This window comes from Centropristis striata, chromosome 6 (assembly GCF_030273125.1).
Source record: "Centropristis striata isolate RG_2023a ecotype Rhode Island chromosome 6, C.striata_1.0, whole genome shotgun sequence".
Classification (NCBI taxonomy): Eukaryota; Metazoa; Chordata; class Actinopteri; order Perciformes; family Serranidae; genus Centropristis; species Centropristis striata.
In genome coordinates this window covers 12,693,463-12,718,949 of record NC_081522.1, presented here as the reverse complement: position 1 = coordinate 12,718,949, position 25,487 = coordinate 12,693,463, and the positions used below count along the sequence as shown (strand labels likewise).

Here is a 25,487-nt window from a genome sequence, read left to right as displayed (position 1 = left end):
CAGAAGTGACCTCTGACCACTGTGTTTGTGTTTGCAGATCACCTCAGAGGTGCACCTGTTCAGCCACACCAAGGGCAAGAGGCACCAACAGGCCGTGAGAGACAGTAGCAGCATCCAGGGACGGGAGCTCTCTGACGAGGAAGTGGTGCGTATCACCCACACCCTGCCAGGAACAAACATCCACTCATCCTGTCAAAGAATACTGCCCCACTGCTGCATGTCATGTAGAAAGACAAAGAGACACCGTAGTTGACTTTTATGACATGGTCATTATTATTGTTTATGCATCCCCTTCTATACTGCCACGGCTCTGTTGCTGGCTTTGTGCGATTACAAATGGGCCTTGAAATGTACACAGTTAGGGTTCAGCGCTTCAGTGGAGGGGTGACATCACCCCCTTGTCTCCAGGCTGTTTTTGTCATGGAGCGCTTTTCCATGGGAAGGCAGCTCGTTAATGCAAGGTAACCTCTCAGGCTGCAATATGAGATTGGCTTTTCAGCAGTGCTCATTGTGAGGCTGACAACTGTTGGTGCTATACGCAGCACCTTTGGCCCCAACAGCTCCTTCATTCAAAGCTTTTTTCAGCAGGGAATAATTGATACCCCCTCCTTTTCTTTCCTCTAAATCATTTCCTTTCCAAATGCAGGTCATTTCTTTCAGTTTGACAGTATGATAAACAAGGCAATGGAGAGAAGCACTTCACCAATATAGCACTATAAACAGTCCATATATGAGCACTACTTCATATACATTCACAATATGTCTCCTTCTGTATGATTTACTTTTGCCAATAACCATAATGTTGAATCTCTACTTTTTTCCCACCTTGCCTATTGTGTTATTGGCAGAATTTATCAGTCAAAGTTTAAGCCAATTGAATCATGTTATTATTGGATTGGGCTATTAGTCATTGTAGTGTCTCTAATGGATGATATTTAGATAACCAGATCTCCTTTTTCTCATTCTATGTGAAAGTACATCAAGCTGTCGGCCTGGAGACTTTGTTTAGATAGACTTATGTGGCCTCTTGTTATTTATATCAAACCTCATTTTGGTGTCCACTGTTTCATTCATTCCACTGCCAACTATTTTCCGGTCTGCGGCTCCATAACTCTTCCTGCAATGAAAGATTTTTAATTAAAATGAAGACGGTTGGCTCAACTGTGCAGAGGTCACTCCATAGTTTTTCGGTGGAAGCGGGCAGCAAATGCCCTGTGCCTTCATATTTGGTCATTTCCTCTCATTCTGACTTGTGAATTAAATTGAAAATACAATGATTATCAACAGGGTAGGGTCGATGTGTGGGGAGAGAGCTTGAGAATCGCAATCACTCTTTTCACTAACCATCTGTCCTGTTTTAATATGATGCAGGTAATATCCAAGACTCATGGCTTCTGACATAAGGACTTTATTTATTGATAACCTTTAGACACGACAGCTCAGAAAAACTGGTGGCTTCTCTGAGAAAAGACTTTCTTTTTTCCTGCTTGTCTGTGGTGTTCTGACAGCACGGTCTGTAGAGGGATCAGCAGGCAGCAGAGAATATCAGAGCTGACCCCCCCCCCAAAGGCATTGACTAGTCCTAAAGGTCTCGTAGTCAAAGCTGCGCTGATAGCCACAAATTGAGAACCTTGATGAAATATCCAGACTGCCAGCTGAAGCGAGCCTCTCCCCACTGTTTTGAGACCTAACATGTGTCGAGTTATAGCAGTGAAGCTGTTGTTGAAAGTCAGACTTTAACGAATGTCATATAGCTTTGAATGTCTGTCGTCATATTTTATGACATCAGCACCCTCAAAAAAAAAAAAAAATCCTTGAACAAGATCTTCAATTTGAGTAAAGTGATTATTTTTCTTTTCTTTTTTTAAATATAATTAAGTTTCTTTAATGAATATTACATCAGTTTCATCAACATAAATTCATTTTCAATTGCTGCCTGACCACTCTTGATATAGATGCGTGCCTCCTTTTGTGTGTGGCAAGTGGAAGAGCAAGTAGTTTTTTTGATGACAGTGCAAATATTGTTTTTTAACAATGAAAAACTCCAATAAATATGGATTAATGCAGAATATCTCATTAGATAAAACATGTTGAGGTTTTGGGATATGATTACATCTATTTTTTTTCTCCATAAGTTTTACCTTTTGGTCCTTACAATGCTCTGGAGTCACTGGAAATGTTAGTATCACGTGAGTTGGAAGCAATCCTACGCAGACACCACTGGAATCTAATTCAACAAATAGTATAATACCAATACTTTTATTGTAGCCTAATCTTTAAGTGCAGAAATACTGTGTAGACCCCTCCAAAGAAGCTGAAAGAGAGACAAAAAAAACCCTGAAAACTATTCATTGGTTCTGAGTATGACTTGTCCCCTCCTTAAATGTCACTGATAGAATGCAGTTCATTATAAAATGTCATATAAACCACTGTAGTGATGGTAACTCAATCCAGTGTAGTATCATATCATACCAAGTAGCCAACATGACATACAGCTGTTTGTTTCACGCCAAATGGAAAGCCTACTCTCCCTGCCTTTGTATGTGACAAAAGAGGCTGTGGATGAACATATCCCATGTAATCTGTAGTTGTGTTGGCCACCTTTTAGATCTGTATCTGTAGGTTTTTGTGTGTGAAGGAAAGGAGATGTGTGGAGTGGTATCATATTACTCCCACCAAAGGCAGTCTGTGGTATTGTGCGCTAGCAATGTCCTTAGGCCAGCGTCTTTGCTGCTTTGTTACAGCGGTTCAGTGGTAGACACCTGTCTGTCATCGAATCTGATTGTCTCAAACGCTCAAAGTCTGCACAACTTCCATTTATGCTCGCTTCCTAGCAACAGGAAATGGGATTTAATCATTATATATTTATTTGCTCTCACAGTCCGGATCAATGTCTGTATGTCAGCATTATACTTTATTTTGCGGCTTAATATTTCAGGTACCCTTTTATATTACTAGTGTGATTTTGCAGAGATGTTTTGGATGTGTTGCTGAAAAAAATCTATTAAGTGAGTGGCTCGTGCGCCGGATTGCCTCTCAAAGAGATTACTGAACAGCTGCCTCCCAAGAGAGGGACAGCTACGGTCATGAGTCATAACTGACCTGTAGTATCATGGAGTAGAGGGCAGAGGTGTGCGCATACAAATACAGACACACACACATTGAAGCTCACTCACATTTATCATTCCCTTTTCTCATAATTTATTCTTGTTACTTTTAGGATCTAAAAAAGAATAAAGTAAGTGAGTTACTAGCTTATTCATAAGTTAAAGTTAATCAATATTAAAGCATTTTGCTTAAAATCCTATATGCTTCTCTAAACTTAAATATTCATGTATATTAAGTGTGCAACAATCAAACGTAAACTCTTAAAAAAAACAACAACTAGAAGGGCGCTTGGAGAGCGCAAGGTCATGCCCTCTAAAAAAATAAAAAGTGTACTGAATGAGTTTAATCGGTTCTTCCTTGACCAATGCTTAACTAATCCAACATGCTTCATGAAATTCAGACCATTTGTTTTTAAACAGACAAACAGAATTTTAAAAAACCTAGTTGTAACATTTTGATCTCATTGTAAAAAGCTCATTTAGAAAACATATTTTCAGGGCCTTTAAGTCAGGTAAAAAAAAAAAGTTTTGTGACACTTACTCACTTTCGCCCACCTAGGACACCTGTTTTTTCAAAGTAAAACCCCTATTCAGGCAGCAGGTGCACTGACAACACTTGTGTCCAACGGGTATACCATCCCACACACAGGTTAGCTTGTCTGCTGAATGGAAACCCTTTATCTGTGAGGCCATCCTATCCTCTGGGGTGCTGGATGACAGCATAATTGGGTAATTGGTTTCTTGCACATGCATCATGTTGTTCAAATTGGGTTACATTCCCCTGTCTCCTGGTGGAAATATCAGAATCATCTGACAGGGCCAGACAGGAGGCAACACCTCCAGCCTTTTAGCATGTCTGTGGGCGAGTGGATTCAAAAGACTGTAGACTATTGGAGATAATTAAAGGACACAATGGTGTTACTGAGAGGTGTAGATCTATATGTTATACAATATATTCAGTGACACCTCTAAAGTGTGTAACCCCTACTTAGAGACATTTATCAAGTATTATCTTTGCTGTTATATTTCCATACTAATTTTGTGAAGAATAACTCTGTAGGATAAGGGAATATAGTCAAACTTGTGCCATCCTCCTTCCTTCTTCTAATTGTATCATTAGAGGAAGTATTTAGATAATTTACTTTATTTATTTATGTTATGACCATGTATGAATGGATAAGCAGCACTTTTTGTTGCTTTTCAACAGTGCAAAAAAAAGGACCAACATACATGAACTTGAACAATGACAAGAACAAAACAACATAATTCCAGACATAAGTGGAGAAAACAACAACAACAACAAAAAAACACACAGAAGAAATATTATTCACAACACTTGCATAAACTAAACTAATACAAACATAGAAATAATTACATACGTCGACATACACATGGTTCACATTGCCAGAATCTCTCTCAACTGCTTCACTCTCAGTCTCCACCCTACAACATATCAGACTTTTGTCACAATCAAGACACGGTTTATTGTTTACATTCGCTCGCATGAGATTCATGTATGGACCCCATATTTTCATAAATGCCTCCTCTCTATTGTTCAGCCTGAAAATCAATTGTTCGTAGCTGGTATCCGTTCATTAAAAAGGATAAGCAGCATTTTAATGCTGCAGCCAAAAAGGTAATGCTAATTTGCATTTTTTTTGTACATATTCTTTTATAGGCTGATTACATTTTTTCCTAAAATATAAAATCCTGATCTCCAGTGTTCCAGAAATAAAGAGCTGGATAAATTAAGTAAAAGTGCAGATTAGGAGAATGCAACAAAACTGTTCTTAAAGCAACTGTGAGGAACTTTAATTTTTGTGTTTATTTTGCTGGCCCCTTTGAAAAAAAGCAGTAATGTTTCCATGAGCACTTTCCACAATCCTGCCCCTGTATCAGCCATAAAAAATGTCTCCTCCTGTTTCCTAAACATCGCTTCTTGGGTGCATGTTGCAAATCATTTTGTCTGATTTAGGAGGGAATCTGACCTGGTGACAGGCATTAAGAATAACTATATGGAAATCTTCTGGTCTCATTTGCTTATGCAGCTTATATATATAGGCATCAGTATTAAACTCAGACTGTTTAATAACCACTTCTCGTAGAGGAAAAGTACTTATTTACATTCTGCTACTGATTTATGGGCTTGTTTGTGCAACAAAAAACAGACACAATACTTATTTTAGAAACCTGTTATAAATAATGGACATTTGCCAGCAATGTCTTTGATGTATTGATTTTGTCTACTCTAGGAGCATCTTTCCTTGAAGAAATACATTGTGGATATAGTGACGGACAGCTCTGTGTCTTCTGAGAGCATGAAGGATGGAGAAGAGAGGCAGAAGGCACGGAAGAAAGCAAAGAAGCTTCGCGCCAGGATGAACTCCAGGTAATACATCCATTTCTGTCTATCAGTCTAGCTCTCTCTCTCTCTCTCTCTCTCTCTGCATCCTCTCAGAGGCACAGAGGACAAAACTGTGCCAGGACTTTTTTTATGAGTGACAAGGAGATGGAAAGCAGATGTTATGTGCATCCTGGCTGTCCACAAGGTAACACTGATGAGCTTAATTTATGACCACTTTCTGTGATTGGGAAGCAAAACTACAAATCGATCCGTAGGTCCCTGGCTTTCACCTGTAAAGAGCTTTCCTCCAAATTGCTGCCATGGCAATGCCAAATCTGAAGCCTTCCTCAGTGTACAGGATATATGTTAAAGTATGTATGAGCCATGTCTATTTTCTTCTTCTGAGCTATTGATTTTTAAATGAAGTATCAAAGAAAATCAATAGTAATCAACAAATAGTAGGCAGAGCTTCTGTGTGTTAGGACCTGGACCCGAGCTCAATCAATTTAACTGGCTGTCACAACAGGGAGGAAGAGGAGTGGAAATAGACACGACGTTGACAATACTTACTGTAAGATGTTATTGATGCAGATTAGGATGACATTAACATGAGACGTAAACTCTTAAGACAGAGAGTTGCATCCTTCTAAGAATTAAAGGAAGTATATGATGCTCATTTTCAGGTTCCTACTTATTTTGGGTTTCTACTGGAACAGGTTTACATGCTTTAATGTCAAGTTTTTGTATTGTCCACTGACTATACATGTATTGATCCTGATGTCTGAAATGGGCAGTATACATTTTTATGTACCGTCATCCAACATTTCACCAGGAAATATGGTATATTTGTGTTTGTTTGAAATGCTACACTCCCCATGTAACAAAATAAACATTGCTTACGATCACAACAGCAAGAACACAAAGCCTTCATACATACAAAAATATACCAACATGATGATGCGGCTATGGATCAAGATGTAAAGCAGGTCGTCATTAGTCACAGGGTTGTTGGTTTGATGCCTGGCTCCTTCTATCCACATGGCTAAATGTCCCTGAGCAGAGCACTGAACCCCAAATTGTCCCCAATGGCCAGACCAGTGCCTTCTGTCACTGTGTCTGTATACATGTGTGAATGTGAAGCAGCTTTGTCCCACTCGGGTTGAAAAGTGCAGTTTAAGTGCAGTCCATTTAGCATTTACGATATAATGGAGGGTGTGTTGATAATGTGGTCGTAAAGAGCGGACATAAGTAATGCAATTTATACAGTTATCAACTATTATTATTATCATAGAACAAAAACCTTCTTAAATTCTAGCTAAACTTTTGTTGTTGTTTACAGATTTTCCAGATACACAAATTATTCATTATTATTCCACTTATGCCGGAAGCTTTTTAGTCTATTTGCATTGTTTTTGTTATCTTTTTTACAGAACTGTTGCATAAAAAGTGATCAGAGGAGATCCGTAAGTAAGCAGGACTGTCTAGATAACCTGAACATCTTTCGGACTTTAGCATCACTTCTACACCAATCTCTTGTGCCACTTTATGTCTGGCTACGGTGGAGTACGTGGAGTACGGTGGAGATCAATGTCCTCCTGTGAGCACAGGCAGACTTAATGATCCCAATTCATTACTATGCATTTAAAGAAAGTATTTATTTGGGAGAGGAATAAGAAGCAGCTACAGACTGAAACACTCTTCTACAGGGCTATGTATTCTCAGTGCTGCTGTTTTTGGCTTTGTGAGGCTCAGCGGTACTGAGAAAGTGACAACATGATCTGTCTCTGTTCACCGTCACTCCTGCACCAGCCCTGCTGAGACTAGCACTCAAAGGCAGCAGGCTTTCAGAGGTCATAAATAACACAGAGCCCCAGTAAACATAAAGGTGAGCCGCTTCACCACCGGTTGGAAATGAACCGTTTTATTGGAACACCGTATGGTGTCCGTAAAACGTGAGTGGTTCTCACTAGACTTTTCACCAGGCAAACATTGCAGCCTCGTCTGTCATAAAGCAGTGAACACACAGTTTAACCCACATGCTTTTTTTGTGGTTTGGCTAACCTCTAATAATTAGTGTTTTAGGAAGGAAAAAAATACTATGAAAAATGTCATGTGGGACCGTCCGTTGGTGTCAGGATGGGTTATGAACTTGGAAACCAACATCAACATTTATGCTCTGGTACAAACCGCTTGTCTGTAGATGGTTACTTTGGGTTCGCTCAGCAGGGAACAGAGTGGCCAGTGTGTCGTCGTCGTCGTCGTTGTGTGTGTCTGTGGACCTCAGATGATGGTGTGTATACAAACACATCCTGTATGGAGTTTGGTATACAGTATGAGGTGGTAAGCTTGGCCGTTACTCATTTTACCGTCCGCTGCCCCCGATTAAGGGGAAAGGTCCTGCTCGTAAATAAACGTTCCGCCATAACAATGCACATAGAAGCTAAATGGGTTTTATGTACATTGAGTTATTGAAGGATTAGTATAATTTTAGGTTTCTGTAGGTTCTACTCCTTTCTGTTGCTATTTAACTGGTTTCCTTTTCTTGGTCTGATGTGTACACTGTAATCATGTGATTTTGTGGTATTGGAGAGAGGTATGTCTCTTTAAAAGAAATAGGGGTATAAGCCGTTGAGATGATTGTGTTATAAACTGCTTATAGGCTCGCACTATAGATTTTTGCTTTCTCTCTTATTGCTGATCACTGGTATTTATTGCCGGAGGCCCATTTAACGTGAGCTGCCTCTGACAGTAATGAATTGCTCCGTTATTACTCACTGTTTAATCTGTCAGAGATTAATATTGTAATATCATGAATGACAAACAGGGCGGATATAGTTCAGGCCCTTCTGAAAGCAAGTCTGTGCTACCCATTTATCCTGTTCATGGGACACAGAAAATGACAAATCTATGTTTCTCGCCTCACCCACAACCTAGTCTACCTACTTTGACATGTAATGCACTAGGGCTGTACTTTTTCTCTTCTTCTTTTTGATAGTAATATGGCAGATCTTGTGGATTGCTTGTTTAGGTTTTGCCTTAAATAATTTGGTTTGGTTTGATTTTCTGTCAGTAGGATTACAGAAAAAAATTGGCTGATTTTCATGAAACTGGGTGGAGGGGTGTAGTATGGACAAAGAAAAACCCGATAGATTCTCAAGCAGATCCGAATCGCAGGGCAGAAACAAGCTGCATTATCGATTAATCTGTTAATTTTTTCCCCAAGTAATCGATCAATTGATTGGTCTATAAAATATCAGAAAATAGTGAAAACTGTCCATCCCAATTTCTCAAAGTCCAAGGTGCTGTCTTTTTTTCTAAGTCAAAAGCAATCAAACAATGAATTAATATCAAACAGAGAAAACCAGGAATTCTGGTAACAATACAATGTTAACATTGTGAGATAGGACCTTGGTTGAGTTTTCTAGCAGCTACATCTAAACAGATAGTAAACAAGCAAACCATGGAACAACACATTTGTAAAAACACGAATATCTTTCTGAATGCTAGACTACATGTCCCTCGGTTTTTGGTATCTTGATGTCCTGGTCCATCTGTTAGGTGAGTTATCAGTTGCTTTTAGATGACTGCCCTTGAATACAAGAGATTGTAAAAGGAGAATGAGGCTTTGGTCGGTCCATGTCTTGCCTGCCGGGACGAATCCACCTGTCGTCTTCCAGGAAGTGTTTGATCCTATCAGTGTAGAGATGGGTAACCGGAAGGCGCTCAATCTAACTCTGATCAATAGTTACTTATCATGTCTGGGAATACCTGACGGACAGACAGAATCCCCCACCCAATTTCCCACTCACAGACACACATGCACACAGTTTGTGTTTGTCAGATGTCTTCTCAGCATCTGGCTGTTGGAGCAATGCCACAGAGATACAAGTCCCCTAATGACCATGACCTTTTACAAGGTCATACTTTCAAAACACTGGTTGCGTTGCTTGTAACCCCCTCTAACTGTTTATTTGACAACGAGTGAAGTAAAAAACTTGAGCCTCCCTTGTGTTTTAAAAAAAAAAAGGTGGGTGGATTCTAAAGGTAGTATTAAGTCTTCATAATATGAGTCGATGGCAGCAAAACAGCCGTCCCTGCAGAGCTGGTGTCTGATTATTTTAAGCCAAGTTACTTGGTGAGCGGCTGACAGGCCAAATAAACAGACTCGTTTTGAACTTTCTCTCTCTTTCTCTTCACACTTTCTTCCGTTGTGTTCTTTACTGACAGGCCAAACACTTTTCCTGGTATTCAAAGACTTTTTCCTACTTTTCCCTGTGCAGGGCGAAGGAATATGAGACGTCAATGGAGGCAAAGCCTCAGGTCCCTGACTCCCCGTACAAGGCCAAGTGAGTGGTTTCCTTTTTTCTTATTTTTTTCCCCGTCATATTATAGGCATAGTTTTTCTTAATTTTGAATGTTCTACTCTAATGATTGTAATGCTTTCGTGTAGGGCTCCAACAAGCAATGTTTTTTTTTTTTTACAACTAACTATTTTCTTTTTGTCATTTTAAGGCTTGACAGGGAGATCTTTGAGATTGTTGCAGATTTATTTTGTTATTTAGCCATTTTCAGATTGTTTTGTCAGTCAAAGACACGGATATTAAGTTAAAACTGTATTTTTTGTAATATTTGCTTTAAAAATGACTTAAACAACTAACTGATCAACAAACCTGTGTAATTTTATGTTGATTGACTAATCATTTAACCGGCAAGTGCTTTCAGCTCGCTTGTGCTGGATAGAAGTTGGCTGAAGTAGCATGGAAAAATGGATTAAGAACTGGCGTTTGTAAACAGATATATAATATATAATAACTATTTGTTCTTGTATGTTCAGGTTACAGCGGCTGGTGAAGGACCTGTTGAAGCAGCTGCAGGGCCAAGACAGCGGCCAGTGGGCCAACAACAAAGTGTCTGGTCTAGACAGAACCCTGGGAGAGATCTCTCGCATCTTAGAGAAACAGGTAAATCGAAAAATGACGATACAGTAGACAGTGTGACTTACTTGTATGTATCTTGTTGTATTGATTTAAAAAATATCCAAATATATATAATTTTTAAGTACCTATAACTGTTACTTTACCACAGTCTACTGCAATTGTTTGCAAGTTGCCTGTTACTATTTCCAGTCTTCTTTGGGGCATTATGTGCTGCTCTGCTTTGTTGCTTGTCTAAACAGTCTGCAGAAGTGCACAGGTCATGCCAGCCCTTTGGCATGTCTCCTCAGTGATGAGTTGTGTTTGGCTGTGTCTCTCTGTGTCTCACCCTCCCAATGTAGAGTATCACTTACTCCAAACCAACTTGCCTTTGGTTATTGGCTAATGAAGACCAGATTAACTGTGTTTTCATTGTGCACATGGTACCAATAGAGGAGCTTCCCAGCACGAGAGCAAGCATTGTCTTGTGTGTATGTGGCTTGCACGACTCAGATGTCACTGGTTTAGACAATAGTAAATTGGATTTCCAGATAAAATGCCATGGATGCACAAGACTTAATAGATCAAAGACAAGCGAATGTGACATTTTTTCAGAGATTTGGCTTTTCTCTTACACTTCTTTACAGCTGTGTAAATATGTATAATTGTCAGATATAATGGCAGACATATATAACTGTAGTTGATTTAAAACATCTGTCCCAGAGGTTTTGTTGCATGACATTTTTTTACAGTAAAACTCACATCAATTTGAGACTGAGAGGAGGAATTAAAACACCTGCCACTGTGTTTATGATGAGGAGAATATACAGCCCACTTCCTGTAATGAGGCATAAATTTCCTGCCAAGTTGTGGTTCGAGCCATCATAACATCCCACTGTGCATGCTTCTGGGCGTGAGGATAGAGAGATTATGGTGTCCCATCAGTGACGAGGGGGACGGCTGGAGAGGCCATTACCGAATTTCCCCAGAGAGGCGAAGAAAGAGGTGGATGAGGTGGGTGGCACAGCGTCCTGTAAGGAGAGAGGAGACCAGTGTGATGTGAGTAGCTAACAAGCTGTCACTACACGAGGGCTCCTCCCTTTAGCTCCACACACTCCCAGTGGGAGGTCAGAGGTCAGTGGGCCACAGGAGATGTGCTCTATTCAACAGTGGCGTCGCTGGGAAGGAGGCAGCTCTTGTCTGGGTGCTCTTGCTTCGTCTGTTACCTCAGTTCAAAAGCACATTTTTGGCGAAGTTCTGCTTCACCAGCTTCTTACAGAAATATCCACCCAAAGCTGAAGTGGAACATGTGATTGGCCATTGAGGCAGCCTGGGGGAGCACTTCCCTCTCTAATCCCTGGACAAAGTCAAATAAATAGAGTCTCCGTCAGCATGGCTGTCTGGCCCCTGAGTCACATCAAGTCGGGACCGTTTAGATTATTTGACCTAACAAGCATCTCTCATGTCATTGACTCACCTAGAGATTTGTTTTTCTCCCCCATATCTGATTCAGTCTCCACTTTCTCTGCTAATTCCTTAGACAACACCCGACACTCCCCCTCCTGCACTGCTGTGTGGGTCCCACCCCCCTCACTCCTCCCCTGCTTTCTAAGCTACGTCTAGTCTCTGACCCCAGTGTGTTTCTCCCTCTGTGGCCTCTAATGGTTTGTTTTGTGTCAATCCTGATTTTTTCTTTACTCTCTGTGATTGGGAATATCAATTTTCCCAACGTGCTGCTCTTTTTTTGCCTTATTATTGAGCACTTGTATTTATACATTGCCTAAAGTGTTTACCACTGCTTTCAGTTAAAGCCTGTCTAGGAAAGGGTAACGTGTACAGTATGACAGGTTAGGAACTGTAAGGAGCGTGTTGCTCTGAGAACCGAAAAACTTAACGTTTGCCTTTGCCAGCTGTCAGAGCCTGGTTGGGCCAACGAGGGGGACTGGTGGAAGTTGTATCTGGGGACATGGGGGAAGGTGAAGGGCAGTGTGGCAGGATAACAAGGTTTCGTGCTTGGGCCTCCAGCAGACTGAAAGATACAGCCCAGATCAGCAGTGTCAGACCTTTGTTGTACACTTTTGGCACCATCTGACATTCAGTTTAAAAATGTTCCAACAGTATAGGGGAAAATAATCTTGAGGTGTTACTGTGTTATGCGTTACTTCTTGATTTTAAGAAAACTGAGTTTTAAAAACAGACATTGTCTCTGTCAATAATAATACCATATTCCTTGTTTGTCTTATTTGCTGGACATGGACACAAAGCAGTTCAAAAGAATCAATCTAAACATCTATAGATCACATATACTTGAATTCGTATTTCATTATGCATAGCTGACAATAAATAATTGAATAACAATTTATCCACCATCAAGCAAAACTAGCATTTGTAAGTCAGAGCTTGTAGATTTGCGACTAAATTTACTTGCTTTACTAAGCTTTGCATATTTAAAACTAACAGGGCCCTTGTAGAGAACAGAACCTCTGGCAGGGCCATGCCTTATTTTGCCTTTTTGTTAACAAAAGTGGAAAAATTAGTTTGTGCAGCTGATCCGTGATTTAGATCCCTTCCCTTCCAAGTTAGTTAGTTAGTTAGTTAGTTAGTTAGTTAGTTAGTTAGTTAGTTAGTTTAAATCAGGGCATTAGTTTTTCGGTACTGCTGCTGACTGGGTAACAAATAAACTGATGGGCTCTGTAACGGGCATTTGATATTATTTTGCACATTTTTAATTTGATCAAATAAATAATTGTATGTTTATCTTTTGTATTGTATTATCTCTTAAGTTGCCATATATTTGCTGAATAATCAGATGGTTAATTGAGAAAAATTAACTTTTTTTTCAGCTCTAGTGTTGCTGTGTTTCCTCATACTTTAATTTGTTCCCAAACAGCCCCATGTTTGATTCCTCACCACAAGACAAATAAGGGATGAAATGGTTCTAAGCTTATTGGTGCATTAGTTACAACTAGAGGCTGTCTGTGGTTTCTGTGGAAGGTTTGATTTTGCGCCATACTGGCCTTTCATTAATCTTGGTTCATTTTATAGAATAAACACAGTTTGTAGAATTATCCATTTCCATGTTTGCCGTGTACTCACATAGTCTACTAAATCATATGTCATTATGTCTTGTAAACACACAAGTTTATACTCGACTTTAAAATGTTTACTCCAGCAGCCTTGTTGTGGTTTGCAGTCGACTCGGCCGGCATCGCTTTGTTTACCACTCTCAAGCTTTTCTATGTGGCTGTGTAATGATGAAATTTGTGTAAGAAGAAGATGATCATACTCATCACTGCTTTTTGTTGTGAAAGAGTGAGCTCATGGCTTGAAGTTACAGATCAAAGTTGAAGCCGGTCCTTAATGAACTCTGCCAGTTGTTGTCCATCTGTAGAACTGAGGCTGTGCCCTCCTCTTTCCGTTAATTAAAGTGTCTGGTGGGAGGAGACTACAAAGTGCAATCTGGCTGGTCTGCTGGTCTGTGGACACTGTTGCAGGAACTACCAGCTGCTTCGGGCCTCCCATCAGCTGCAGTAACAATGGCCACCCTGGACAATAATTGAATAAGATTCCCCCTGTTGTATTATTCAGGAGTCATCCTCCTCGCTTGTGTCTTAATGCTCAGCCTTTAGTGGTGGCTCTTTCTTCTGTTTGAGGGGAAATTAGTCGCTCATCCTGTTTCATTGTAGCTTATGCTGGGGTGTGACCAGGCACAAGCAGACTGGAACAAAGTGGACATTCACCCACAGTCACAATATTAATTTATCTATGTGCTTTAAGTACTACTTGCAGAAGAGATACTGAAGGTCTGGGACATGTCTTGCCTAGCTTAGCACAGAATTAGAACAAATTGAAGTTAAATATTTATTTCTCAGACCACAGAAGGCATTATGCAAAGGCTACGTAGTACTACTTTTGATGAGTAAATTTACTTTGACATGTCAAATCTGCACAGTGACCAAGTAAAACAAGACTGGGTGTGTTCCAACATCCACACTACCATACTATTTAGTATGCTAGAAAAAGTTTAAGCATGTCCCAATACTACATGTTAAATGCAGTATGACTAAAATATCAGGATCTCCTATTCTATCTGGTCGCATTTAGCAGCATGCAAACCAGAAAAGAATATCTGGCTATTCTGACCTACAATCCTCAGTGGAAGATACATCACATCCACTGAGCTGCCGAAAGAGCACAGACACATGACAGCCTGATGACAGCTCATTGTCAGAGGCCGCAACAGATATATGAGCAAGAGGGTCAAAGTTCAAGGTGCAATGTTAAGACGAACTATTATTTCCCAATTGTATGCATACTGCATGCAACACTACACACTTTGTAAGGGCAGCTTCAGTACATGCTTAAAGTAAAAAGAATAACAGCTGGGTTGTTGAGCTAAATACTAATGTCAAACATGCTGATGTATAGCAGGTATAATTGCCATGTTCACCATGTGAGTTTTGCATGATTGCATGCTAACATTTGCTAGCCACCTATGCTTCCAAGAGTCTCTTTGGTTTTGTTCTCAACTGTGAGTGTGCAGAACTTTTGTTGCAACTTTTTAGCTACGGTCGTCTCAATGCACAACTTATCTTCTTATCTAGCTTTATAGTGAAGTGTATCTCCCATAGTGCAGAGGCTAGCCCCCCTTGACAGCACCAACAAAGCGGCTATATCCTTAATTATGCTTAACTTTATGCGTTAATATAATTTAACAGGTGAGTTGTATGCAAATTCACCCCTGTCAAGTTGTCAGGAATGGGTAAATTAGCTCTAGAGACAAAGCCATTTTTGAACCAGACTATAAATGTGTTTATTTCTGCTGGAAAGTTTGGCATTTAAACATGGGGGTCTATGGGGATTGACTCGCTTTTGGAGCCAGCCTCAAGTGGCCAATCAAGGAAGTGCAGTTTTTGGCACTTTGGCATTTTTGGAGCAGGGTAAAAACATTGTTTTCATTCTATTAAGTTTGTATGCAAATATCCGCTTACTGTGTACATACACTGTAAGTGTAGTTGCACACAAACATGATTTCTGTTGCCCTGTGTGGTTAGGTTTGTAGAAAGGATTTGTCATCACTAGATGTTGCTTCCCATTTGCTTAGAAAGTCATCTGCTTTGCACAGCACGAAGATCAACATTGGCAGACCTCAGAGCTGTTATTATGCAAAACAAACCTTAACTTTAAACATTATGGTTTTGGTGAAGTGTGTGTTCTTGCAGTAATACTCAGGTGCCTGCTTTGTTTTCAGTGGACCATTGCACGCATAGACCACCTAAAGATAGTATGTCAGGTAGTTTGAACTTAATCCTCTTGACTCGTATTGTTCCATCATCACAACAGATAAATCTGTCAGCAGAGCAGAAAAGGCACTGACATAGCCAAGAAACCCAGCCAGGACTGGGCAGGTCCCAGTTACCCCCTTTAATACCATTTGATAAGCTGCTATGAAAGAGCTGCCTTTTCTCATTTAGCCTAGAAGCTTTTAGGTAGGTGTGTTGATAGGAGGGTTAGAAAAGGGGTTAAGCCAAGCTCAGTGAGTGAGACCCAATTGATTAGGCATGGAAACTACCGGCAACGTACAGGAAGGAAGTGATGAGTCTTCTTACAAACACTGCTTAGACTCTTGAGACTGTCTTTGAGACATTTCTCATTATGTTAAAGGCAAAGGGTCTTTGGTGTGTTTGTAAATGTTTTGTCCCAAACCCCAATTTGTTGTTCAGTGCGTCTCCTGTGTGTGTGTGTGTGTGTGTGTGTGTCTTACACCGGAATCGAAGAGCAGTTACTTCAGCAGCGGGCATGAATGACAGATGAAGAGCTTATCTGTAATTTGGTAAAGCGCTTCTCTCTCAATGTGTTCAGGCTTGTTGGCAACTTCCCATCTACGGAACAAAAGCGCTGTGAAGTGGCTGGATTTTAGTGCTGTCACAGCATTGAGGAGCCTGTAACCTCATTAGGTGGAGGAGTGACCTGGAGTGTAACACGGCCCTCTGCAGTTGCGCAAAGAAGGCCCTCCATCAGCAGCTCCCCTCCAGCTCCTTTCCTCCCTGTCGACCCAGGCACAAACATGCCTGATAGTCAGTGCTCGCTTCTGGCTTTGTACTTGTTGATTTATAAGACACTGTCGCAACAGCTTCTGACCTACTGCCAATTACTCTATCATCACAGGAGGGCAGGACCTAACTATTTACATGTGTACATAAATCTAATGTACTGGACGGATTTTTTTTCTCTCTACTAAGTTAGTTTAGATTAAATGTATAATAGGTAAAGTGAGAAAAAAGTAATGCAACTCAAGAATGACAGGAACCAAAATCATTGAAATAACCTTATCAAACCTTATGAAGTTCTGTTTACAGATAATGTATAGATACATATTAATTGAAGTGTAGAAAAATTAAAATAAAATAAACCCAAAAAAGTACTAAAAGTAATAAAGGAAATGCTAAGCAAAGTTCTTACATGAATAGTTTTGTGTTGAAAGATTACAGTAACACAATAACTCTCTTACTGTTATTTTCAACAAGCTCCAAGCTAAAGTTATAGGCACAAATGGGACACATTTCAAGCTTAAAAACATTTTTTAACCATGATATTGAAAGAAATTGTTCATTGTTTTTTGTTTTTACACACAAGTAATGTATACATGATAAAATAAAACACATGCATATGCATCCTTTGAACTGTATTGTTTTGGCCTTGTATTGTCTGCCTGATTGTCCACCAAATAATTTTTTTAAACTGCAGCAGGCATTGGATTTATATCCTGTAAAATATGTTGGCTTATTATTGGTTTGAGAGCCTTTAAACACAGAAACTGAAGGTTAATGACAATAGCACTTCCACTGTTGCCTCCTCCTTTTTATATCTGAAAATATTTTCTAAAATACTGTCTGCCCTAAGATCTTCATTTAAAAATAAATAAATAAGACGATGGAAGCAGTACATTAAAAAAATAGAGAGCGAGAGAGAATTTCAACAAAACTTTAAGATAGGACCAATAAATTAAACAAACTGAAATCAGGTTGTAAGAAAAGTCTATCAGATCAGTACCTTGAAGTGAGTGTGTGAGGCTGGATAGTGTTGAAGGTTGAAGAAAAGTCTCTGAACAGGATTACATAGCTCTTTAATCTCTGTAGATGCTGACACAATAGGTGAAGTAATGTAAATGCTGCATCTTTATTACCTCAGTCGTGCTAATGCATTATCAATTTAGTTCTGATTATGATAAGACTATAATGTTTTAATGTATCCTAGTCTAGTGGAATGATCGACTAAAGTCCTGCGATTGCCCCTGTCTTTGTCCGGCCGAGTAACATTTTCTCAGTTTTACTTTTTCTGTGGTCATCTGTTGAGACCACCCTGGTGCTAACTGGAGCCTGCAGAGCATTTGCCTTCCACTGAAACTTGACTTTTGTGGGGTGGAGTCGGGTTGTGCACTTTTGAGATTAAACAGGAATACTTTTGGGATCACTTTGTTTCACATTTCAATCCCTCGCCCCTGTAGGAGAAAGAGAGGTTCCCTCTCTGGTGAGAGCTGTGTAATCCCCCGTCCAGCCTGTGGCTCGTTGTCTCCTGACTGTACCTCTGTTTCACCGTCTCTCTCTCTCTTTTTCTCTATGTCCTCGCCTTAACAGAACAATGCAGACCAAGTGGCCTTCCAAGTAGGCGGCGGCCTGACGGCTCTGGAACAAATTCTGCAGGTTGTCGCTGCTGCTTCCACACCAACTGCAGTTCCTCGTATTCCTCTCAAGTGAGTACTGTTGCCAAATTAAAATACTTGTGTTTTAATTAACACAAAACTATACTCTGAATACATAAAAATGGACGGCATGCTCAGATCATTTTCAGTGATTTAACACACAACTTGCATACAATGGCACTGCCCTTCAGTTTATTATCATGACTTAATCAAGTTTCTGTTTCAAGCCAGCAGGGTGAGCTGTCTCTTTAGCTAGGACTAGGACAGTTTGATTTCTGAAACGCTGACCAGTTGTTGCTTAGATCAGTCGTGACATTATCCATGAGTGAGAGTGATGTGGTTGACTAGGTTTAAGACTAAATTTAGGTTCATTGTCAGGATTGGAACAGGTGTGGAGTGATCGTGAGCACCTGCATGACGACCCACTGAAAATACATTTATAATATCACATCTTCTCTTTCACTAAACCTTGATCCATAGTGTTTATCTAATATTGCTTGATGTTCTCATGTTCTATTAGCATAAATGCGCCAATAGCTACTACTGATGGTGCACTCATGGATTGTGAAAAAACATAAAGCGCTGGCTTACTTGATGTATTTAAAAGTAGAAAAAGTTGACTATTTTACACAGTAATTTATTCATTTATGAATAATAAATAATACTCTTCAGGACTGTTAGTACACCTAAACACAGTTTTCCATTTAACTTTGGCTGTATACAAATACACTGGAGGTTCTTTGTGCTGGAACTAATGTTGAAAACATAAAATACTGTTTGCTGATTTAAATTTTTGTCATGTCTGATTGTATGTACAAAACCTAAAGGATAGAAACACTCCACGGTGTTTAATGTCTGTCTACTCTGTGCTGTGTATTCACAAAGGCTCAAACAGCTGTCACAGTCCTTCTTCCCAGTGACTTCTCTCTTACTGTATCATTTCTCCGGCCCCTTTCTGACAACACACTTTTTTTTCTCTTTCTTGTGTTTTTGCAATTGCCCAAAGCGAGTAAGCTAATCCCAGCTAACCTACTTTATCATTCTTTATAATTGCTTCATCTCAATAAATATCTTCAAAATGTATTAATGAGTACCAGCACTGCCCTTCCAGAAATGGAGAGCATTTCCATTTCCGTAATCAATTTGTGTTCATTCTTTTCTCTCGAAACACAAAAAGCACATGCGTCCCATCTATCATTTAGAGTGCAGAGTATTTTTGAGTTGTGGGTCTGCCGTTTGCATGGCCTGCCAGTAGATAACCTCAGAGAGGCTGCCGTACTCACTAGTGGGACTCTGTAATGGACTCGAATGGCCTTGCACTCCCATTCATTAGCATTTACTGGTCTCTGAATCTCTGCTAATGGACAAATGCTTCTTATATTTATAAGGCTTTTAAAGGGCATCACATGTATATTGATTTTCTTTGTACTCTCTCTTCCTCAATCATTGTAATCTGAGGGAATTTCAAGCAGGCTTCTGAATTGGAAGAAATGTTATCGTCTTAAATGGAGAGACTGTCTTCTTGGACAAAGCGTTTGTTTGCTGAGTTTGTTTGCACATCCGTGCATGACGGTGTTTGCTTAAGTGCACATAATACCTCCATGGCTTTTGAGACATCTCCTTGACACACTGTGGTGCAGGAACAGGAGGGGAAGATTAGGCCTTTGTGTTTCTATTCTCTGCACGAGCCGTGGGCTGAGCAATTAATCTGAATTTTAATCAAAATCATAGTGTGGTATCCAAATCGCACGAGGCACAAACATTAAAAACGATAAAAATTAACAGCAGTCACACTTTGGTATGTCCAAGGCCTTACGGGTTATTTCAGTAGCTTGTTTAGAATCAAGGTTGATATCTCTGTTTTCCGGCTTGCTTGCCTGTCAGTTAGTCCTGTCCTGCTAATACAGCTGGACCTTTGAGGGCTCTGCCAGCTGGGAGCTGAGAACTGAACCGGAGATAAGCCCCTGATGAACACATCAATCCAGCACCATGGAGACATCCATCTTGACCACGTATATATTGTATACATTATTTTCTGAAGTGTAGATTGAAATAATTTACCGTAATAAATTAATTAATTGAGTTACATTTCAGTTGTAGGCTACAACTGTAAAAAAAAAAAAAAAAAAGGCTGTTTATTCTTATATATCCCTGTACAGATTTGAATAGTCAAAGTCAATAGTCAATTTCACTCAAATTTATCTCACCTTTTTTCTGTTGCGTAACAGTAGAAAGTCATGAAAGTTTGGAAAATGCTTAATATTTACTCTTATACAAGCTGCATTTATTTATTTATTAGGATCCCCATTAGCCATCACTCCGTTGTGGGAGTAATGGCTATTCTTCCTGGGGTCCTCAAACAGGACACAATTGAAATACATAGTAAAAGCATACAGAGTAACAATTAGAATCTAGAATCTCTGGCAGTTATTAGAAAAAACTACAATATTAAATTCAATAATTTACCAACAAGTGGAATACCGATTACAATTCAAAGAAATTATTTAAAAAAGTTTTAGGGATATGCTTGAATTTGAATACATATTCCTTGAAAAATCTCATCTTCGTATTTGTTTGTTGTCTCCTGGTGTCTCAAACCAGATGCAGAGCAGACCCTAACCATGGGTATTAATTTATTTTTAAAACTTTTTTGCAATTGCATTTAAAGCACCAATTTAGATATGATGATAAAAGCTTCAGGAGTCTAAGAATCTTTTGTTTAGGTACCTTGAAAGTGCTTGAATATTAATCTTAAAAAGCTGTGAAGAGGTCACACTTTAACCTTGTGCTGCACCTCAGTCAGGTCAGTGGAGTGAGCGGGAGCTGGTGACGAGAGTCAACACAAGGACGCAGCCCGGCTGTCTACTTATCACTATCCGTCATCTGGATGGCTGTGTGGCCTAATGGGCTGCTATGCAGACGCTCGCCCCAGAGTGCGCTACATTATCTGTTTACAGTGATGCTGCCGTATTGATCACCTCCTCCTACCAGATAAGCTGAGTGATTTACAAAAAAGGCAGCTGCGGAGATGCTCCTGCCATATCTCTCCCCAGGGAGGCTGATTCCATATTGTTACCATTACATTAATGAGCTAATTCCTCTGCAAGGCTCTGCTAATGTCCTGGTGTAACCCTGTGGTCACTGGAATGTCTAGATCAGGGTTTAAGCAGCCACTGTCATTAGCTTCGGCTGGAGAGATGATATCTCGCACAATAACATTGCAAATGTTAGCATCTACAATGTTGCGATCATTTTTTAAAACTTTATTTTACTTCAATCTAATTGTATTAATTAATTGATTTTCTTTATGTTAATTATTTGTCTCTGTAACTGATAATTGTTGGCTTTAATGTGCTGTTGAACATGTATGTATCTGCCTCTTATTATCATTAAGTAGGGCTGCAACTTGTGATTACACTGCAGATTACTTTCACAACTAATTGTTTGGAATAAAAAAGAAATGGCCCAAGGTGACGTCTTCAACTTGCTTTACTAAATTAATTTAACATAATTAAACAGTTAAACCAGATATTTATCAAAATTACTAACAATGAAGTCTAAGAACATCCGTAAATATTACTATTTGAGACACAGGGACCAGGGATAATATGAATCGATTTTTAAATTTGTTGGAAAATCATTTTCCACCTATTGACTAATTGTTTCAGTTCTATTATTAAGATGACTTCAACATAAAAAATATAGGTTACTATTGAGATCAATCAGTTTATGTAATCTTGTCCTGTGTGATGTACCTATCATATTTACCAGCATTTATACCGGTTGTATATACAATCACTATTATGTATATAGTTGAAGCTGTTTTGTCCGAGTGTGTTTAACTAGTGAGGGAGAAACAGAAACATTTTAAATTGACAATTTTCATTGATTTTAAAAAAGAAAAGCAGAGCTATGACCGAAACTTGAACAGGTGATCTCGAGAGAAAGGTTTAGGAGTCCTTGGACATTGCGTGTTAACCCAATTTGTATTTCCATCACTGTCTCACATGACCTGGTGTATCCTGTGAAATCAGACCTGCTACCTGTGGTTTTATTTCAGGATGTTTTCCACCATTTGTCAGACTGTGTGTGTGTGTGTGTGTGTGTCTGTGTGCACGCACTCATTCTCCCATGCGTGATGCTGTGTGACGGCTCATCAGATTTCTTCCCCTTCATACCTGGCCAGTGTGGCACGACAGCCAGAGTAGATGTCTTGGAAACACTAAGGGTATCAGCGAGATCAACAGCAGAATCAAATTAAATGTCATTTAGATAGCAGTGAATGAAGGGATTGTTTGGCAGCACAAGGAAATGGATTTGCTCCTCACCTTTTATTTTGGCTTAGGATTCTTTTTCTTCCCCTGAACACAAATTTACCCTGTTTAAGAGGCAGGGACTCAACCTGATCTGGAAGTTGGTCAGATTTCTGCAGCGTCGCTCCAGTCAGGCTTGACTGTGCACATAGGAAACGCACAGAGAGGGCGAGAAATGTGAGACTCAGGTTGAGGAGCACAGATCTCCGGGTTGATAAGTCAAGGCCGTGACAAAAAGCATAAAGAGGCTTTTACATGCTTGTTGTCCTGATGTCAACTGAATTGAAAGTTGGCTATTTACTATAATAAATGGCTTTATGTTGAAAGATGGACAACATTCGTAACTGTATATCTCTCTGCAGGGAAAACCTTGTTTATGGGTCTCACTTCTGATTTATGCCATAGAGTTAACCAGGAAGTGAAATGTGGATGCTTTTTGAGTCCTATTGAAGATAAATAATGACCTTCAGAAATATCGACATCCAGTCTTTGCTTAAAATGAAGTGACATTTGAATATGAGGGGTTTAAATTCAGAGGTCAGTTGCACACCCAATCCCCCCTCCTCACAAGCTGCCACCTTATCATGCATAGGCCTGTTGACCACCCAGGCAGAGCCCCCAGAGGGCTGCAGGGGTGTGTGACAGGATCAGATGTGCTCCATCCTTCTACCTCTTGGCCTCATTTCTCTATGGCTTCACAGGTAAAACGGTATTCCCCGGCTGTGTGAGGTTAAGCTGTTTAGTGTAGATGAGCAGATTACATCACTCATTATTAGCATCTCACTTTCCGTCCCAATCTTCTTTCCAAGTCCAACTTCAAAACTTCAAAGCAGAATTGTTCTCGGAGTGATAATGCATTGGATGGTTGGCAATGGAAAGTGGTTGTGGTTTTCTTGGGAACATTTGAAGCACAATCTCTCGGTGTAACGAGAACCCCATAGTGGTGTAGGTGGGGGAATGCTGCCTGCTTAGATAGACTGGCACACATCAGTCCACACAAGGTTTTTGTGCAACATGAGACAGGGTGGCGTGGCACTTTACTAAATTGTTCTGCAAAATCTTTGACTGGAGCTGTCATTGAGGGGTATTGAGATAGTGAGAATCCCAGAGAGGGCGGGATATCAGGTGTCATGCTCATCAAGCTCAATTAGGTGGGAGGAAACCAAAGACAGATCACTGGGATGGTTCATTGTACAAGCTGGTGTAAGGGCATAACTCAAACATGCCTTTGACAGCCTCCTCATTTGTTCAGAGACGACCAAAGACAAGCCTGATTAGTTGTGTTACAAAGCAATTGCATGCTCATTACATGAGCAGTTGAGTGAGTCGATTGTAAAGCCAGAGGGCCCGATCTGTCTTGACAGAAGTCAAGTGATTTAATTAGAATACACTTGTCAGGTTGTAGAAAGAAAACACAGCCATGCCTTGAATTACAATTTTCAAAACCGAGCATCACTGCTGTCTAATACTACTTCCCTAACACACAAGTGAGTTGAAGAACAAGTCTGTTGGGTAAGCTCCCTCTAGCTCTCTGGCGCACAGACCACTGCTGGGTGATAGAAAACAGTCGGTAACTATGAGCCACAGACACCATATTTGTAATACTGCTTTATCAAAATTGTCAACAATTCTTGAAATTAATACCTACAAGATTATCACATTTAGTATAATGTGACATGGGGAACAACAAGGGGTCTTGGACAATATTGCACCACATGCATTTGAAATGTTTGGTCAAAAGGTGTCAAACATTGAACAAAGGTTTCAAAACTTAACTTTCACAACAACATTTTTGGTAGAGTTTCATTAGAACACCGTCACATAATCGAATTGTACAAAAATAACTGATTTGTTATATGTAAAACCTGATGAAATTACCCTTTTTCTGACATTTGTGAACAAGGCTCAGATGGGAGAATGCTTTTTTTAAGGTGAATTTTTTTTACACGTAAGCCTTTATCGAGTCTGAAGTTTGCAATACCTCTCCAGGCCACTGATCTAAAACTTCTGTAAATCTTTATGAGAAGTTCAAAGTGCAAGAAAAAAATGTGAAGGCAGTGATTTTCTTTGAAGGGACGATTGAATAACCCATTATAGGGATTTGCATGGCTGGATTCCAAAGAGGATTGAAGCTGTTTTAAAGAAAAGGTGGCACTACTGTTTCCCAGGTATACCACGTCCAACAAACATTTGGCAAGAAGACAGCACCAAATCTCATTTGTCATAGGTGTAACCTGATAGCTACCGTTGACCAAGATGAACTTTATCTGGCCATTCTGAAACAGGTCTTTGACAGTAATCAAGTCAGTGCTGCCTAGTCATTTTATCTCTGATAGGTCATATGATATCCCTACTATTGTGTACAACTTTATTCAACAGGCTCATGACCTTAAATACCAGGATAGTGACTTAATGTAACTCCTGTCCTTTGTGGGAATGTACATCTCAGCTACCAAAGCTTGAATTTCATAAGCCGTGTGAAGCATGTGATCAACGACAGTATTTGAGGAGAAAAGCAGTTGAGTTGTCATTTTGGTATTTGCATAGAAGATTCTCCAGTGTCCCCTGTTCACAGGAGAATCAGAGTCCTGATGCAGCATGGCTGCACACAGCATAGTTTGGTTGGGATCTCATGTTACCTCACCTCTTTCTGCACACTGACTGCTCAATCAGTGCACTTAACCATTATGACTTAACTTTTTCCACCGTCTTTACGCTTTAATAAAATTACTATCAATGTAGCTGCCATATAGGACATTAACAATTTGCAAGAGGGCTCTGCTCTGTTATTATTTTCAGGTGGACGGAAGTACGCTTTGATGTCAGATTTGGACACCATCCGATCACTCAAAATATAGTGCTTCTCACATTAACACCGCATTCCATGTCTGACAGCTTTACTCTGCAATGTCAATAATGATACAGCGAAACGACTGATCCGCCCACTGGCAATGCAGAGCAAAGAGTAGAGGATGTTATTGACAGACTTGGGTCTGCCTCAGCTTAATCTATTTTTCCTTTCCTATGCCAGCGTGGTTTGACTGAAAACGCGCAGCAGATGTGAAGGTTTCGGTAGATATCAAAATGTTTACCAGTTGAAATAAACAT

The 25,487-nt window shown here is 39.9% G+C and overlaps 1 protein-coding gene across 3 annotated transcripts in view; it reads left to right on the top strand.

Annotated features, from left to right (window-relative positions):
• The window catches only part of scaper (S-phase cyclin A-associated protein in the ER), a 62,280-nt gene that overhangs the window by 18,730 nt on the left and 18,063 nt on the right, over nucleotides 1-25,487 (top strand). For all 3 annotated transcript variants that reach the window (XM_059334751.1, XM_059334752.1, XM_059334753.1), the window contains 5 exons: nucleotides 38-145; nucleotides 5,360-5,496; nucleotides 9,732-9,797; nucleotides 10,286-10,412; nucleotides 18,002-18,117. In XM_059334751.1, coding sequence (XP_059190734.1) covers nucleotides 38-145; nucleotides 5,360-5,496; nucleotides 9,732-9,797; nucleotides 10,286-10,412; nucleotides 18,002-18,117 — 554 coding nt within the window. The remainder of the gene's footprint in view (nucleotides 1-37; nucleotides 146-5,359; nucleotides 5,497-9,731; nucleotides 9,798-10,285; nucleotides 10,413-18,001; nucleotides 18,118-25,487) is intronic.